Genomic DNA, 21,287 nt, shown 5'->3' with positions numbered 1-21,287 from the left:
TAAGCATACTAACTATATCTATACTATGACCAATAAGCACACTAACTATATCTATACTATGACCAATAAGCATACTAACTATATCTATACTATGACCAATAAGCATACTAACTATATCTATACTATGACCAATAAGCATACTAACTATATCTATACTATGACCAATAAGCATACTAACTATATCTATACTATGACCAATAAGCATACTAACTATATCTATACTATGACCAATAAGCACACTAACTATATCTATACTATGACCAATAAGCATACTAACTATATCTATACTATGACCATTAAGCACACTAACTATATCTATACTATGACCATTAAGCATACTAACTATATCTATACTATGACCAATAAGCATACTAACTATATCTATACTATGACCAATAAGCATACTAACTATATCTATACTATGACCATTAAGCATACTAACTATATCTATACTATGACCATTAAGCACACTAACTATATCTATACTATGACCAATAAGCATACTAACTATATCTATACTATGACCATTAAGCATACTAACTATATCATGACCAATAAGCACACTAACTATATCTATACTATGACCAATAAGCATACTAACTATATCTATACTATGACCAATAAGCATACTAACTACATCATGACCAATAAGCATACTAACTATATCTATACTATGACCAATAAGCATACTAACTATATCTATACTATGACCAATAAGCATACTAACTATATCTATACTATGACCAATAAGCATAGTAACTATATCTATACTATGACCAATAAGCATACTAACTATATCTATACTATGACCAATAAGCATACTAACTACATCATGACCAATAAGCATACTAACTATATCTATACTATGACCAATAAGCATACTAACTATATCTATACTATGACCAATAAGCATACTAACTATATCTATACTATGACCAATAAGCATACTAACTATATCTATACTATGACCAATAAGCATACTAACTATATCTATACTATGACCAATAAGCACACTAACTATATCTATACTATGACCAATAAGCATACTAACTATATCATGACCAATAAGCATACTAACTATATCTATACTATGACCAATAAGCATACTAACTATATCTATACTATGACCAATAAGCACACTAACTATATCTATACTATGACCAATAAGCATACTAACTACATCATGACCAATAAGCATACTAACTATATCTATACTATGACCAATAAGCATACTAACTATATCATGACCAATAAGCATACTAACTATATCTATACTATGACCAATAAGCATACTAACTATATCTATACTATGACCAATAAGCACACTAACTATATCTATACTATGACCAATAAGCATACTAACTACATCATGACCAATAAGCATACTAACTATATCTATACTATGACCAATAAGCATACTAACTATATCTATACTATGACCAATAAGCACACTAACTATATCTATACTATGACCATTAAGCATACTAACTATATCTATACTATGACCAATAAGCATACTAACTATATCTATACTATGACCAATAAGCATACTAACTATATCTATACTATGACCAATAAGCATACTAACTATATCTATACTATGACCAATAAGCATACTAACTATATCTATACTATGACCAATAAGCATACTAACTATATCTATACTATGACCAATAAGCATACTAACTATATATATACTATGACCAATAAGCATACTAACTATATCTATACTATGACCATTAAGCATACTAACTATATCTATACTATGACCAATAAGCATACTAACTATATCTATACTATGACCAATAAGCATACTAACTATATCTATACTATGACCAATAAGCACACTAACTATATCTATACTATGACCATTAAGCATACTAACTATATCTATACTATGACCAATAAGCATACTAACTACATCATGACCAATAAGCATACTAACTATATCTATACTATGACCAATAAGCATACTAACTACATCATGACCAACAAGCATACTAACTATATCTATACTATGACCAATAAGCATACTAACTATATCTATACTATGACCAATAAGCATACTAACTACATCATGACCAATAAGCATACTAACTATATCTATACTATGACCAATAAGCATACTAACTACATCATGACCAATAAGCATACTAACTATATCTATACTATGACCAATAAGCATACTAACTACATCATGACCAATAAGCACACTAACTATATCTATACTATGACCAATAAGCATACTAACTATATCTATACTATGACCAATAAGCATACTAACTATATCTATACTATGACCATTAAGCACACTAACTACATCATGACCAATAAGCACACTAACTATATCTATACTATGACCAATAAGCATACTAACTATATCCATACTATGACCAATAAGCATACTAACTATATCTATACTATGACCAATAAGCATACTAACTATATCTATACTATGACCAATAAGCATACTAACTATATCTATACTATGACCAATAAGCATACTAACTATATCTATACTATGACCAATAAGCATACTAACTATATCTATACTATGACCAATAAGCATACTAACTATATCTATACTATGACCAATAAGCACACTAACTATATCTATACTATGACCAATAAGCACACTAACTATATCTATACTATGACCAATAAGCATACTAACTATATCTATACTATGACCAATAAGCATACTAACTATATCTATACTATGACCAATAAGCATACTAACTATATCTATACTATGACCAATAAGCATACTAACTATATCTATACTATGACCAATAAGCATACTAACTATATCTATACTATGACCAATAAGCACACTAACTATATCTATACTATGACCAATAAGCATACTAACTATATCTATACTATGACCAATAAGCATACTAACTATATCTATACTATGACCAATAAGCATACTAACTACATCATGACCATTAAGCATACTAACTATATCTATACTATGACCAATAAGCATACTAACTATATCTATACTATGACCAATAAGCATACTAACTATATCTATACTATGACCAATAAGCATACTAACTACATCATGACCAATAAGCATACTAACTATATCTATACTATGACCATTAAGCACACTAACTATATCTATACTATGACCAATAAGCATACTAACTATATCTATACTATGACCAATAAGCATACTAACTACATCATGACCAATAAGCATACTAACTATATCTATACTATGACCAATAAGCATACTAACTATATCTATACTATGACCAATAAGCATACTAACTATATCTATACTATGACCAATAAGCATACTAACTATATCTATACTATGACCAATAAGCATACTAACTATATCTATACTATGACCAATAAGCATACTAACTACATCATGACCAATAAGCATACTAACTATATCTATACTATGACCAATAAGCATACTAACTATATCTATACTATGACCAATAAGCATACTAACTACATCATGACCAATAAGCATACTAACTATATCTATACTATGACCAATAAGCATACTAACTACATCATGACCAATAAGCACACTAACTATATCTATACTATGACCAATAAGCATACTAACTATATCTATACTATGACCAATAAGCATACTAACTATATCTATACTATGACCATTAAGCACACTAACTACATCATGACCAATAAGCACACTAACTATATCTATACTATGACCAATAAGCATACTAACTATATCCATACTATGACCAATAAGCATACTAACTATATCTATACTATGACCAATAAGCATACTAACTATATCTATACTATGACCAATAAGCATACTAACTATATCTATACTATGACCAATAAGCATACTAACTATATCTATACTATGACCAATAAGCATACTAACTATATCTATACTATGACCAATAAGCATACTAACTATATCTATACTATGACCAATAAGCACACTAACTATATCTATACTATGACCAATAAGCACACTAACTATATCTATACTATGACCAATAAGCATACTAACTATATCTATACTATGACCAATAAGCATACTAACTATATCTATACTATGACCAATAAGCATACTAACTATATCTATACTATGACCAATAAGCATACTAACTATATCTATACTATGACCAATAAGCATACTAACTATATCTATACTATGACCAATAAGCACACTAACTATATCTATACTATGACCAATAAGCATACTAACTATATCTATACTATGACCAATAAGCATACTAACTATATCTATACTATGACCAATAAGCATACTAACTACATCATGACCATTAAGCATACTAACTATATCTATACTATGACCAATAAGCATACTAACTATATCTATACTATGACCAATAAGCATACTAACTATATCTATACTATGACCAATAAGCATACTAACTACATCATGACCAATAAGCATACTAACTATATCTATACTATGACCATTAAGCACACTAACTATATCTATACTATGACCAATAAGCATACTAACTATATCTATACTATGACCAATAAGCATACTAACTACATCATGACCAATAAGCATACTAACTATATCTATACTATGACCAATAAGCATACTAACTATATCTATACTATGACCAATAAGCATACTAACTATATCTATACTATGACCAATAAGCATACTAACTATATCTATACTATGACCAATAAGCATACTAACTATATCTATACTATGACCAATAAGCATACTAACTACATCATGACCAATAAGCATACTAACTATATCTATACTATGACCAATAAGCATACTAACTATATCTATACTATGACCAATAAGCATACTAACTACATCATGACCAATAAGCATACTAACTATATCTATACTATGACCAATAAGCATACTAACTATATCTATACTATGACCAATAAGCATACTAACTATATCTATACTATGACCAATAAGCATACTAACTATATCTATACTATGACCAATAAGCATACTAACTACATCATGACCAATAAGCATACTAACTATATCTATACTATGACCAATAAGCATACTAACTATATCTATACTATGACCAATAAGCATACTAACTATATCTATACTATGACCAATAAGCATACTAACTATATCTATACTATGACCAATAAGCACACTAACTATATCTATACTATGACCAATAAGCATACTAACTATATCATGACCAATAAGCATACTAACTATATCTATACTATGACCAATAAGCATACTAACTATATCTATACTATGACCAATAAGCACACTAACTATATCTATACTATGACCAATAAGCATACTAACTACATCATGACCAATAAGCATACTAACTATATCTATACTATGACCAATAAGCATACTAACTATATCATGACCAATAAGCATACTAACTATATCTATACTATGACCAATAAGCATACTAACTATATCTATACTATGACCAATAAGCACACTAACTATATCTATACTATGACCAATAAGCATACTAACTATATCTATACTATGACCAATAAGCATACTAACTATATCTATACTATGACCAATAAGCATACTAACTACATCATGACCATTAAGCATACTAACTATATCTATACTATGACCAATAAGCATACTAACTATATCTATACTATGACCAATAAGCATACTAACTATATCTATACTATGACCAATAAGCATACTAACTATATCTATACTATGACCAATAAGCATACTAACTATATATATACTATGACCAATAAGCATACTAACTATATCTATACTATGACCATTAAGCATACTAACTATATCTATACTATGACCAATAAGCATACTAACTATATCTATACTATGACCAATAAGCATACTAACTATATCTATACTATGACCAATAAGCATACTAACTATATCTATACTATGACCAATAAGCATACTAACTATATCTATACTATGACCAATAAGCATACTAACTACATCATGACCAATAAGCATACTAACTATATCTATACTATGACCAATAAGCATACTAACTATATCTATACTATGACCAATAAGCATACTAACTATATCTATACTATGACCAATAAGCATACTAACTATATCTATACTATGACCAATAAGCACACTAACTATATCTATACTATGACCAATAAGCATACTAACTATATCATGACCAATAAGCATACTAACTATATCTATACTATGACCAATAAGCATACTAACTATATCTATACTATGACCAATAAGCACACTAACTATATCTATACTATGACCAATAAGCATACTAACTACATCATGACCAATAAGCATACTAACTATATCTATACTATGACCAATAAGCATACTAACTATATCATGACCAATAAGCATACTAACTATATCTATACTATGACCAATAAGCATACTAACTATATCTATACTATGACCAATAAGCACACTAACTATATCTATACTATGACCAATAAGCATACTAACTATATCTATACTATGACCAATAAGCATACTAACTATATCTATACTATGACCAATAAGCATACTAACTACATCATGACCATTAAGCATACTAACTATATCTATACTATGACCAATAAGCATACTAACTATATCTATACTATGACCAATAAGCATACTAACTATATCTATACTATGACCAATAAGCATACTAACTACATCATGACCAATAAGCATACTAACTATATCTATACTATGACCATTAAGCACACTAACTATATCTATACTATGACCAATAAGCATACTAACTATATCTATACTATGACCAATAAGCATACTAACTACATCATGACCAATAAGCATACTAACTATATCTATACTATGACCAATAAGCATACTAACTATATCTATACTATGACCAATAAGCAAACTAACTATATCTATACTATGACCAATAAGCATACTAACTATATCTATACTATGACCAATAAGCATACTAACTATATCTATACTATGACCAATAAGCATACTAACTACATCATGACCAATAAGCATACTAACTATATCTATACTATGACCAATAAGCATACTAACTACATCATGACCAATAAGCATACTAACTATATCTATACTATGACCAATAAGCATACTAACTATATCTATACTATGACCAATAAGCATACTAACTATATCTATACTATGACCAATAAGCACACTAACTATATCTATACTATGACCAATAAGCATACTAACTATATCATGACCAATAAGCATACTAACTATATCTATACTATGACCAATAAGCATACTAACTATATCTATACTATGACCAATAAGCACACTAACTATATCTATACTATGACCAATAAGCATACTAACTACATCATGACCAATAAGCATACTAACTATATCTATACTATGACCAATAAGCATACTAACTATATCATGACCAATAAGCATACTAACTATATCTATACTATGACCAATAAGCATACTAACTATATCTATACTATGACCAATAAGCACACTAACTATATCTATACTATGACCAATAAGCATACTAACTACATCATGACCAATAAGCATACTAACTATATCTATACTATGACCAATAAGCATACTAACTATATCTATACTATGACCAATAAGCATACTAACTATATCTATACTATGACCAATAAGCATACTAACTATATCTATACTATGACCATTAAGCATACTAACTATATCCATACTATGACCAATAAGCACACTAACTATATCTATACTATGACCATTAAGCATACTAACTATATCTATACTATGACCAATAAGCATACTAACTATATCTATACTATGACCAATAAGCATACTAACTATATCTATACTATGACCAATAAGCATACTAACTATATCTATACTATGACCAATAAGCATACTAACTATATCTATACTATGACCAATAAGCATACTAACTATATCTATACTATGACCAATAAGCATACTAACTATATCTATACTATGACCATTAAGCATACTAACTATATCTATACTATGACCAATAAGCATACTAACTATATCTATACTATGACCATTAAGCATACTAACTATATCTATACTATGACCAATAAGCACACTAACTATATCTATACTATGACCAATAAGCACACTAACTATATCCATACTATGACCATTAAGCATACTAACTATATCTATACTATGACCAATAAGCATACTAACTATATCTATACTATGACCAATAAGCATACTAACTATATATATACTATGACCAATAAGCATACTAACTATATCTATACTATGACCATTAAGCATACTAACTATATCTATACTATGACCAATAAGCATACTAACTATATCTATACTATGACCAATAAGCATACTAACTATATCTATACTATGACCAATAAGCACACTAACTATATCTATACTATGACCATTAAGCATACTAACTATATCTATACTATGACCAATAAGCATACTAACTACATCATGACCAATAAGCATACTAACTATATCTATACTATGACCAATAAGCATACTAACTACATCATGACCAACAAGCATACTAACTATATCTATACTATGACCAATAAGCATACTAACTATATCTATACTATGACCAATAAGCATACTAACTACATCATGACCAATAAGCATACTAACTATATCTATACTATGACCAATAAGCATACTAACTACATCATGACCAATAAGCATACTAACTATATCTATACTATGACCAATAAGCATACTAACTACATCATGACCAATAAGCATACTAACTATATCTATACTATGACCAATAAGCACACTAACTATATCTATACTATGACCAATAAGCATACTAACTATATCTATACTATGACCAATAAGCATACTAACTACATCATGACCAATAAGCATACTAACTATATCTATACTATGACCAATAAGCATACTAACTACATCATGACCAATAAGCACACTAACTATATCTATACTATGACCAATAAGCATACTAACTATATCTATACTATGACCAATAAGCATACTAACTATATCTATACTATGACCATTAAGCACACTAACTACATCATGACCAATAAGCACACTAACTATATCTATACTATGACCAATAAGCATACTAACTATATCCATACTATGACCAATAAGCATACTAACTATATCTATACTATGACCAATAAGCATACTAACTATATCTATACTATGACCAATAAGCATACTAACTATATCTATACTATGACCAATAAGCATACTAACTATATCTATACTATGACCAATAAGCATACTAACTATATCTATACTATGACCAATAAGCATACTAACTATATCTATACTATGACCAATAAGCACACTAACTATATCTATACTATGACCAATAAGCACACTAACTATATCTATACTATGACCAATAAGCATACTAACTATATCTATACTATGACCAATAAGCATACTAACTATATCTATACTATGACCAATAAGCATACTAACTATATCTATACTATGACCAATAAGCATACTAACTATATCTATACTATGACCAATAAGCATACTAACTATATCTATACTATGACCAATAAGCACACTAACTATATCTATACTATGACCAATAAGCATACTAACTATATCTATACTATGACCAATAAGCATACTAACTATATCTATACTATGACCAATAAGCATACTAACTACATCATGACCATTAAGCATACTAACTATATCTATACTATGACCAATAAGCATACTAACTATATCTATACTATGACCAATAAGCATACTAACTATATCTATACTATGACCAATAAGCATACTAACTACATCATGACCAATAAGCATACTAACTATATCTATACTATGACCATTAAGCACACTAACTATATCTATACTATGACCAATAAGCATACTAACTATATCTATACTATGACCAATAAGCACACTAACTACATCATGACCAATAAGCATACTAACTATATCTATACTATGACCAATAAGCATACTAACTATATCTATACTATGACCAATAAGCATACTAACTACATCATGACCAATAAGCATACTAACTATATCTATACTATGACCATTAAGCACACTAACTATATCTATACTATGACCAATAAGCATACTAACTATATCATGACCAATAAGCATACTAACTATATCTATACTATGACCAATAAGCATACTAACTATATCTATACTATGACCAATAAGCATACTAACTATATCTATACTATGACCAATAAGCACACTAACTATATCTATACTATGACCATTAAGCATACTAACTATATCTATACTATGACCAATAAGCATACTAACTACATCATGACCAATAAGCATACTAACTATATCTATACTATGACCAATAAGCATACTAACTACATCATGACCAATAAGCATACTAACTATATCTATACTATGACCAATAAGCATACTAACTATATCTATACTATGACCAATAAGCATACTAACTACATCATGACCAATAAGCATACTAACTATATCTATACTATGACCAATAAGCATACTAACTACATCATGACCAATAAGCATACTAACTATATCTATACTATGACCAATAAGCATACTAACTATATCTATACTATGACCAATAAGCATACTAACTACATCATGACCAATAAGCATACTAACTATATCTATACTATGACCAATAAGCATACTAACTACATCATGACCAATAAGCATACTAACTATATCTATACTATGACCAATAAGCATACTAACTACATCATGACCAATAAGCATACTAACTATATCTATACTATGACCAATAAGCATACTAACTATATCTATACTATGACCAATAAGCATACTAACTACATCATGACCAATAAGCATACTAACTATATCTATACTATGACCAATAAGCATACTAACTACATCATGACCAATAAGCACACTAACTATATCTATACTATGACCAATAAGCATACTAACTATATCTATACTATGACCAATAAGCATACTAACTACATCATGACCAATAAGCATACTAACTATATCTATACTATGACCAATAAGCATACTAACTATATCTATACTATGACCAATAAGCATACTAACTATATCTATACTATGACCATTAAGCACACTAACTATATCTATACTATGACCAATAAGCATACTAACTACATCATGACCAATAAGCATACTAACTATATCTATACTATGACCAATAAGCATACTAACTATATCTATACTATGACCAATAAGCATACTAACTACATCATGACCAATAAGCATACTAACTATATCTATACTATGACCAATAAGCATACTAACTATATCTATACTATGACCAATAAGCATACTAACTATATCTATACTATGACCATTAAGCACACTAACTATATCTATACTATGACCAATAAGCATACTAACTATATCATGACCAATAAGCATACTAACTATATCTATACTATGACCAATAAGCATACTAACTATATCATGACCAATAAGCATACTAACTATATCTATACTATGACCAATAAGCATACTAACTATATCTATACTATGACCAATAAGCATACTAACTATATCTATACTATGACCAATAAGCATACTAACTATATCTATACTATGACCAATAAGCATACTAACTACATCATGACCAATAAGCATACTAACTATATCTATACTATGACCAATAAGCATACTAACTATATCTATACTATGACCAATAAGCATACTAACTATATCTATACTATGACCATTAAGCACACTAACTATATCTATACTATGACCAATAAGCATACTAACTACATCATGACCAATAAGCATACTAACTATATCTATACTATGACCAATAAGCATACTAACTATATCTATACTATGACCAATAAGCATACTAACTATATCTATACTATGACCAATAAGCATACTAACTATATCTATACTATGACCAATAAGCATACTAACTATATCTATACTATGACCAATAAGCATACTAACTACATCATGACCAATAAGCATACTAACTATATCTATACTATGACCAATAAGCATACTAACTATATCTATACTATGACCAATAAGCATACTAACTATATCTATACTATGACCATTAAGCACACTAACTATATCTATACTATGACCAATAAGCATACTAACTATATCATGACCAATAAGCATACTAACTATATCTATACTATGACCAATAAGCATACTAACTATATCATGACCAATAAGCATACTAACTATATCTATACTATGACCAATAAGCATACTAACTATATCTATACTATGACCAATAAGCATACTAACTATATCCATACTATGACCATTAAGCATACTAACTATATCTATACTATGACCATTAAGCATACTAACTATATCTATACTATGACCAATAAGCATACTAACTACATCATGACCAATAAGCATACTAACTATATCTATACTATGACCAATAAGCACACTAACTATATCCATACTATGACCAATAAGCATACTAACTACATCATGACCAATAAGCACACTAACTATATCTATACTATGACCAATAAGCATACTAACTATATCTATACTATGACCAATAAGCATACTAACCATATCTATACTATGACCAATAAGCATACTAACTATATCTATACTATGACCAATAAGCATACTAACTATATCTATACTATGACCAATAAGCATACTAACCATATCTATACTATGACCAATAAGCACATGACATACCCAATTCACCTCACAAATAGTACAGTTAGTATGAGTATGCAAAACACAGCTCTTGTTTCTGTGTTAAAATCTATGTTTATCCTGGAAAATACATTCCTGAACTATATTAAAATGATGTCATGTCTGTCTCCTTACGAATCCAGGTGAAGGGGAAACTCAACCTGTGTTCCCCGCCTGGGCTGGTGGCCACGGTGGGACTGGTGGTGTTGATGGTTGGGATAGCCATGGCTGTACTGGGCTACTGGCCACATGAAGGCCACAGCCAGGGGAAGGCATCCGGGGTATCACCAGGGGAGGAGTGGAGAGACAACGGCAGGATGAGCTACTCCAAGAGCCCCCTGGTGTCTGTCACCTGGAGCGATAATAAGGACAACAACACAGCCAACCAGACTGTTGAGGAGTTGACCAACCAGACTGTTGGGGAGTTGACCAACCAGACTGTTGGGGAGTTGACCAACCAGACTGTTGAGGAGTTGACCAACCAGACTGTTGAGGAGTTGACCAACCAGACTGTTGAGGAGTTGACCAACCAGACTGTTGAGGAGTTGACCAACCAGACTGTTGAGGAGTTGACCATCCAGACTGTTGAGGAGTTGACCATCCAGACTGTTGAGGAGTTGACCAACCTGACTGTTGAGGAGTTGACCAACCAGACTGTTGAGGAGTTGACCAACCAGACTGTTGAGGAGTTGACCAACCAGACTGTTGAGGAGTTGACCAACCTGACTGTTGAGGAGTTGACCAACCAGACTGTTGAGGAGTTGACCAACCTGACTGTTGAGGAGTTGACCAACCAGACTGTTGAGGAGTTGACCATCCAGACTGTTGAGGAGTTGACCATCCAGACTGTTGAGGAGTTGACCAACCTGACTGTTGAGGAGTTGACCAACCAGACTGTTGAGGAGTTGACCAACCAGACTGTTGAGGAGTTGACCAACCAGACTGTTGAGGAGTTGACCAACCAGACTGTTGAGGAGTTGACCAACCAGACTGTTGGGGAGTTGACCAACCAGACTGTTGAGGAGTTGACCAACCAGACTGTTGAGGAGTTGACCAACCAGACTGTTGAGGAGTTGACCAACCAGACTGTTGAGGAGTTGACCAACCAGACTGTTGAGGAGTTGACCAACCAGACTGTTGAGGAGTTGACCATCCAGACTGTTGAGGAGTTGACCAACCAGACTGTTGAGGAGTTGACCAACCAGACTGTTGAGGAGTTGACCAACCAGACTGTTGAGGAGTTGACCAACCAGACTGTTGAGGAGTTGACCAACCAGACTGTTGAGGAGTTGACCAACCAGACTGTTGAGGAGTTGACCATCCAGACTGTTGAGGAGTTGACCAACCAGACTGTTGAGGAGTTGACCAACCATACTGTTGAGGAGTTGACCATCCAGACTGTTGGGGAGTTGACCAACCAGACTGTTGAGGAGTTGACCATCCAGACTGTTGAGGAGTTGACCAACCAGACTGTTGAGGAGTTGACCAACCAGACTGTTGAGGAGTTGACCAACCAGACTGTTGGGGAGTTGACCAACCAGACTGTTGGGGAGTTGACCAACCAGACTGTTGAGGAGTTGACCAACCAGACTGTTGAGGAGTTGACCAACCAGACTGTTGAGGAGTTGACCAACCAGACTGTTGAGGAGTTGACCATCCAGACTGTTGGGGAGTTGACCAACCAGACTGTTGAGGAGTTGACCATCCAGACTGTTGAGGAGTTGACCAACCAGACTGTTGAGGAGTTGACCAACCAGACTGTTGAGGAGTTGACCAACCAGACTGTTGGGGAGTTGACCAACCAGACTGTTGGGGAGTTGACCAACCAGACTGTTGAGGAGTTGACCAACCAGACTGTTGAGGAGTTGACCAACCAGACTGTTGGGAGTTGACCAACCAGACTGTTGAGGAGTTGACCAACCAGACTGTTGAGGAGTTGACCAACCAGACTGTTGAGGAGTTGACCAACCAGACTGTTGAGGAGTTGACCAACCAGACTGTTGAGGAGTTGACCAACCAGACTGTTGAGGAGTTGACCAACCAGACTGTTGAGGAGTTGACCATCCAGACTGTTGAGGAGTTGACCAACCAGACTGTTGAGGAGTTGACCAACCAGACTGTTGAGGAGTTGACCATCCAGACTGTTGAGGAGTTGACCAACCAGACGAGTGTTGTTGTCAATGGAAGTTTATCTGTACTTGTATCTGTTAATGGTAGTGTACTTGTATCTGTTAATGGGAGTGTACTTGTATCTGGTAATGGGAGTGTACTTGTATCTGGTAATGGTAGTGTACTTGTATCTGTTAATGGTAGTGTACTTGTATATGTTAATGGTAGTGTACTTGTATCTGTTAATGGTAGTGTACTTGTATCTGTTAATGGTAGTGTACTTGTATCGGTATCTACCCCTCCTCCTCCTATACCCTCAGGTAGGTTATTTTTTACTGAGATATTTTTACTTACAAGACAAAACATTCATCAGGTTCTTCATTCTGTCTGCTTTGCAAAGGTTCTCTCGCTCTTATCTTGGTCAGGTCATTATTGTAAAAGAAAATGTGTTCTCAGTGACTAACTTGGTTAAATAAGGGGTAGTCATTTTTCTCCCCCCTCCATCTTCTTCCCATCCTTCAGGTGGGTTGCTCTCTGAGTTCTTGGACAACTATCTGTCCTCAGACCATCTGAAGGTGTTCGGACCCTTAGTCATGGGGATAGGCATATTTATCTTCATCTGTGCAAACGCCGTGCTTCACGAGAACAGGGACAAGAAGACCAATGTCATCAACCTTAGAGATATCTACTCCACGGTCATCGACCTCCACAGCACACGGAATACCAAGGAATACTCGCCGAGTAACGGACTGGTCAACTACGTGCAGTCCAGAGGTAGTGTTGATTTACAGTGGCAAGAGAAGAAAAAGGGGTTCTACCTGGAACCAAGAAGGGTTCTACCTGGAACCATAAAGGGTTCTACCTGGAACCAATAAGGGTTCTACCTGGAACCATAAAGGGTTCTACCTGGAACCAAGAAGGGTTCTACCTGGAACCATAAAGGGTTCTACCTGGAACCATAAAGGGTTCTTTAAAATGGTTCTCCTGTGGGGAAAGTCGAAGAACCCTTTTAGATTATAGATAGCATCTTATTTTCTAAGAGTGAATAGCTGTTGTTTTTAATGGTACAGAATAATGTACAGAATTACAGTGGCAAGGAAAAGGTGTGTGAACCCTCAGGAATTACCTGGATTTCTGCATAAATATGACATAACATGTGATCTGATCTTCATCTAAGTCACAACAATAGACAAACACAGTCTGCTTAAACTAATAACACAAATTATTGTATTTTTGTCTATATTGAATACATAATTTAAACATTCACATTGTAGGTTGGAAAAAGTATGTGAACCCCCCTAGGCTAATGACTTCTCCAAAAGATCATTGGAGTCAGGAGTCAGCTAACCTGAGACGAGATTGGACATTTTGTTTAGAGCTGCCATGTCCCATAAAAAACACTCACAAAATTTGAATTTGCTATTCACAAGAAGCGTTGCCTGATGTGAACCATGCCTCGAAGAAAAGAGATCTCAGAAGACCTGAGATTAAGAGTTGTTGCCCTGCATAAAGCTGGAAAGGGTTACAAAAGTAACTCTAAAAGTCAGTCCACGGTAAGACAAATTGTCTATAAATGGAGAAATTTCAGCACGGTTGCTACTCTCCCTATGAGTGGCCGTCCTGTAATGGGGGAGTCTAGCTGGATAACATGTTCTGTAACGGGGGAGTCTAACTGGATAACATGTTCTGTAATGGGGGAGTCTAACTGGATAACATGTTCTGTAATGGGGGAGTCTCCTCTAAACCACACGTCTCTACATCAGTCTAACATGGCCATCTAGTGGTGAAAATGTGTTATTGCTTTTTCTGTCAGCCTCAAGGTATTTTATGAAGCGCTCCTTCCTGTGGGTGTGCTTTGACCAGGGGTGCAACTTTCACCGGGGATGGGGTCGTCCCCCAAATTCTGAAATAGCATTTTTGCCCCCCTGTTTTATCATTGTAATGTGATATGAAATGTGTCAAGGCGACGAGGACGCCTCCGACTGGTCATGTTTGGAATGTTTATCAGACTGGATTTAAAAATAATATTAACACTTCACCCCCACACTTCTAACACTAAAAGTTGCACCCCTGGCTTTTACCAATTAATTTAACCAATAGGCCGTGTTTGAAATTAATGGGCAAACAATTGAAACCAAGAGAGGGTAGCGATAGAGCAGTCGGGAACGTTCCGTAGTAAGTAGCAAAGACGGTAACAGTATGACGATAGACTAAAACAAGCTTTATTTTATTTTTATTTTACCTTTATTTAACCAGGTAGGCTAGTTGAGAACAAGTTCTCATTTGCAACTGCGACCTGGCCAAGATAAAGCATAGCAGTGTGAACAGACAACACAGAGTTACACATGGAGTAAACAATTAGCAAGTCAATAACACAGTAGAAAAAAATGGGCAGTCTATATACAATGTGTGCAAAAGGCATGAGGAGGTAGGCGAATAATACAATTTTTCAGATTAACACTGGAGTGATAAATTATCAGATGGGCATGTACAGGTAGAGATATTGGTGTGCAAAAGAGCAGAAAAGTAAATAAATAAAAACAGTATAAAAACAGTATGGGAATGAGGTAGGTGAAAAACGGTGAGCTATTTACCTATAGACTAAGTACAGCTGCAGCGATCGGAGACTAAAACAAGCTTTTCCCAATAGAAAATCCTTGATCACACTTGTAGGCACTTTTCTGAGCTAAACTGACCAACAGATGCACCTCCAACAAAACATAAAAACTCACATAACACTGCTCCAATTTCTCTCTCAACCCTGAAAGAGCTTTTTTTCCCCCACGCCTCCCCAGAGTGCTTGTTAAGAGAGACGCATCGCTGCGGCGCCCCAAAAAACATTCTGTCCCCCCACAAAAGAATCGTACATAAATCATGTAGCAGATATAGGATGAGGTAGAAAGAGGATGTGGCCTTTTCTGTAGCTTACAGGCTGGAGATAAAATGGATGACATTGTTGTGAGACAGACACATTTTTAAATCATGCCCGGTTTCTCCGATAGAGAAACCTAAATGGCGCCCAATCAGGTCAGAATAAAATAGACAATATGGTATGGACAATCAGGCCACAGCTGCTGTCCAGGAGATTCATCCCGTGTGCTAAATTGTCATGATCAGGTGTTTTCAAGTTTGTATCTGTATCAATTTGACATAGCGTGTAAATGTAACCGATGTGAAATGGCTAGCTAGTTAGCGGTGGTGCGCGCTAACTGAGACCTTGAAGTAGTAGTTCCTCCTGTGCTCTGCAAGGGCAGTGACTTTTGTGGAGCGATGGGTAACGATGCTTCGTGGGTGACTGTTGTTGATGTGTGCAGAAGGTCCCTGGTTTGAGCCCGGGGCGAGGAGACGGTCTAAAGTTATACTGTTACACAAACACATTGCAAATAGGCTAAACAGGATAAATATAATAATAATATAATATATATATATATAATATACTCCTGATAAAGTTGGGTAACTGATATTCAGAGCTTAAATAGCCAAATGGATTAGTCACGGGAATAATATAATAATAATATATGCCATTTAGCAGACGCTTTTATCCATAGCGACTTACAGTCATGTGTGCATACATTCTACGTATGGGTGGTCCCGGGAATCGAACCCACTACCCTGGCGTTACAAGCGCCATGCTCTACCAACTGAGCTACAGAATAAAATCAATGCAATGGCCTGTTTTACAAATGTTGTCCCTACCACATTGCATTCATACAATTCCATTGTGGGCTGACATGGTAGACTCAGATTTTTATTAGGTTTGGACCAGCCTTGATTTGAACCAAAACATATATGTCTATAAGTGACGTCTTTTCACCTTTCATTCAGAACCGAAAATGAACCTGAATTCAACGTCTGGAAAATATATATATATATTTTAGACGTATTTTTAACGTCCTTTTTCTTATTGGGACTATTCTAGTAGGGAGCCGCAATTGTTTTGTCAGCGAAGGGCGGCAGAATGGTCAGCTACATGTATTGAAACACGCCTTTGGGTCTAATGGTCGTCTTGCACCGAACTGGCACTCCTTCGATATAACGTTTTTTTTTTAAACGAAAATCAATTAAAACGTGTCAAGTTTGTCACTCTTATTAGATTGGAGTAATAACATGATCGGAATCTAAATTGTGCCTTTAGATTTTGAGAAAATTAACGACCAAAGAAGATTTTTTTTTAAAACTTCTTGAAACCCCAAATCCCGTCCTGGTCCGTTTGGTCTGTTTCGCAAAAGCGTTCCAGGAAATCTCGCGATGTTGCGCCTCTGGGTTTAAAAACTCTGTGGTCGCAGTGCCTGTAAAAACCTTCCCACCCGAAGCAAGTTAGTTGTGAAGAAAACAACTCTGCGATCAGCGTCGCACTGTCGGAAATCCTTCTCCTTTTAGGACAGTTTTGTCACATCTGTGGTCGCGAAAGAGTTGTGCGAGGGTTTCTGAGAAGAACACGAGTCAGGTAACGTGCTTTTAGTTTGAGATAATGTGTGTGTTGTTTTTTTTTTTTTTTTTCATGGGACAGAATCAAATCTGGTGAAGTGTATTTTGTTAGAAGGAGCGACAGTGCTGATCTGACTGATTTGAACCAGATGTTGACTTGTCAAAATGTGTTGTGCCCTTTCATCTAGAGACTAAAAGCACGTTATGATTCAGCACCAAAACGACATTTCGGGAATACATATGATCATTTTGAGAAACAAATATGAGACTGCATATTTCACCACGTGTCAACGTTTTGAATATATATGTATCCCAAAATACAACTATAGGCTGCGGTTATTTGGTATATGTGAAAATGTGACCGACCCTGTGATCGCACTCTGTCTCAGGACACATTTCACTAAAAACTACTATTCCTTGCGCTTTTTTTTTTATACCTAAACTCTTCCCAGTACTAATGTCCATGCACTCAGTTTGACAATGAACGATCGAGGAGTTTTTTTGTTTAGGTTTTCATAGCAAAATCAATACATTTTGTAAATAGTGCACATATTAAATACTGCGGTGGTGAACAGGGGTACAATACATGGTGATATTAAGCGCGGGAGTTATTAACAGAATAGTTTTTGTCCTTCAACATGTTGGGACCTGTCTGTCTGGGACCTGTCTGTCTGGGACCTGTCTGTCTGGGACCTGTCTGTCTGCTACTGGCAACTGACATGGTGAGTACCACAGCAATATACTCCATGTAGCCTCAGGTTTTTTAAAATGTATTTTACAATAATTTTACATTTAATCTTGGCTATAACATTGTTCTCTCAACAAATGAAGATACTGTACACACTCTTAACATATATATTCTTCTTATCACCAGTTGAATTGAAACGCCATGCTAAACATCAAGATATTACACTGATGGATTTTAGTGAAAGACAGTTCCAGGAACTAATCGTACCAGACACGTTGTTATCTTGGTAGGCAGAATAAATACTCTCCTATATGGCATCTGATGACCCAAGCCTGTCCTGTGATTGTGACATCACATCAGATTGATATCAGCACTTTTAACAGAATTCCTTCAACATTAGACCTTCCTGAATTCACCTCCTTGTTTAAATTGCTGATCAAGCTCAACTTGTTTTCCTGTACAGACACACACACACACACACACACACACACACACACACACACACACACACACACACACACACACACACACACACACAGACACGCTCTTCTGACCGAGAGCAGATATCTTCGTATGCAACAGATGGGTTTAGGTTTGGAAAGGGGAAGTGTAATTCAGTCTGTTCTCATGTGATGTTTTCTACTTGTTTCTGAAGAGTGTCTTGAGGACTGAAGAAGTTATGTAACTAAGGTGCTGACCGTAGATAGACCGCCGACTGTTTTCTATGTCAATGGTGCTGACTATATCTGCTGACAATGAACTAGCGCCGACTAATCCTATTGGTTGTGGTACATATGTACGTGACTTATCATCATAATGGTTTTCAAATATGGATGTCGTTTTGACTCGAAACGGGGCATGTTATTTTGTTGTCTCGTTCTTTTTCACTATGAGCAATGGTCGGTGGTTGAAAATGGGGTTTATGAACTAGAAATATAGAAAGGGGAAGAAAAATAAAGGAATAGTATCAAACACATGTTTTTAAATATGTTTGATTCCATTCACTTCATTCCAGCCATTATCACGAGCCGTCCTCCCCTCAACAGCCACCACTGTTTAGGCGATAGGAGCTGGGTAAAGTCCATGGAACGTCACATTTATAGTTAACTTACTATTGAGACCTACTGTAGTGGGGTCAACACTGAGAGGTGAAACATGGTATTGAGAGTTAACACTGAGAGGAGAAACATGGTATTGAGACCTACTGTAGTGGGGTTAACACTGAGAGGTGAAACATGGTATTGAGAGTTAACACTGAGAGGTGAAACATGGTATTGAGACCTACTGTAGTGGGGTTAACACTGAGAGGTGAAACATGGTATTGAGAGTTAACACTGAGAGGTGAAACATGGTATTGAGAGTTAACACTGAGAGGTGAAACATGGTATTGAGAGTTAACACAGAGGAGAAACATGGTATTGAGACCTACTGTAGTGGGGT

The 21,287-nt window shown here is 34.5% G+C and overlaps 1 protein-coding gene across 1 annotated transcript in view; it reads left to right on the top strand.

Moving 5' to 3' along the window:
* Window positions 1-16,638, top strand: part of LOC127907725 (uncharacterized) — a 35,306-nt gene extending 18,668 nt beyond the window's left edge. Inside the window, exons 3-6 of the mRNA XM_052464312.1 lie at window positions 12,766-14,406; window positions 14,511-15,051; window positions 15,254-15,505; window positions 16,595-16,638. Of these exons, the coding sequence (XP_052320272.1) occupies window positions 12,766-14,406; window positions 14,511-15,051; window positions 15,254-15,505; window positions 16,595-16,638 (2,478 nt within the window). The remainder of the gene's footprint in view (window positions 1-12,765; window positions 14,407-14,510; window positions 15,052-15,253; window positions 15,506-16,594) is intronic.
* Window positions 16,639-21,287: the final 4,649 nt, after the last annotated feature.

The sequence above is a fragment of the Oncorhynchus keta genome, chromosome 15 (assembly GCF_023373465.1).
Source record: "Oncorhynchus keta strain PuntledgeMale-10-30-2019 chromosome 15, Oket_V2, whole genome shotgun sequence".
Lineage (NCBI taxonomy): Eukaryota > Metazoa > Chordata > Actinopteri > Salmoniformes > Salmonidae > Oncorhynchus > Oncorhynchus keta.
Note: the sequence above shows the minus strand (reverse complement) of the source record. Positions and strands in the feature narration are given on the sequence as shown.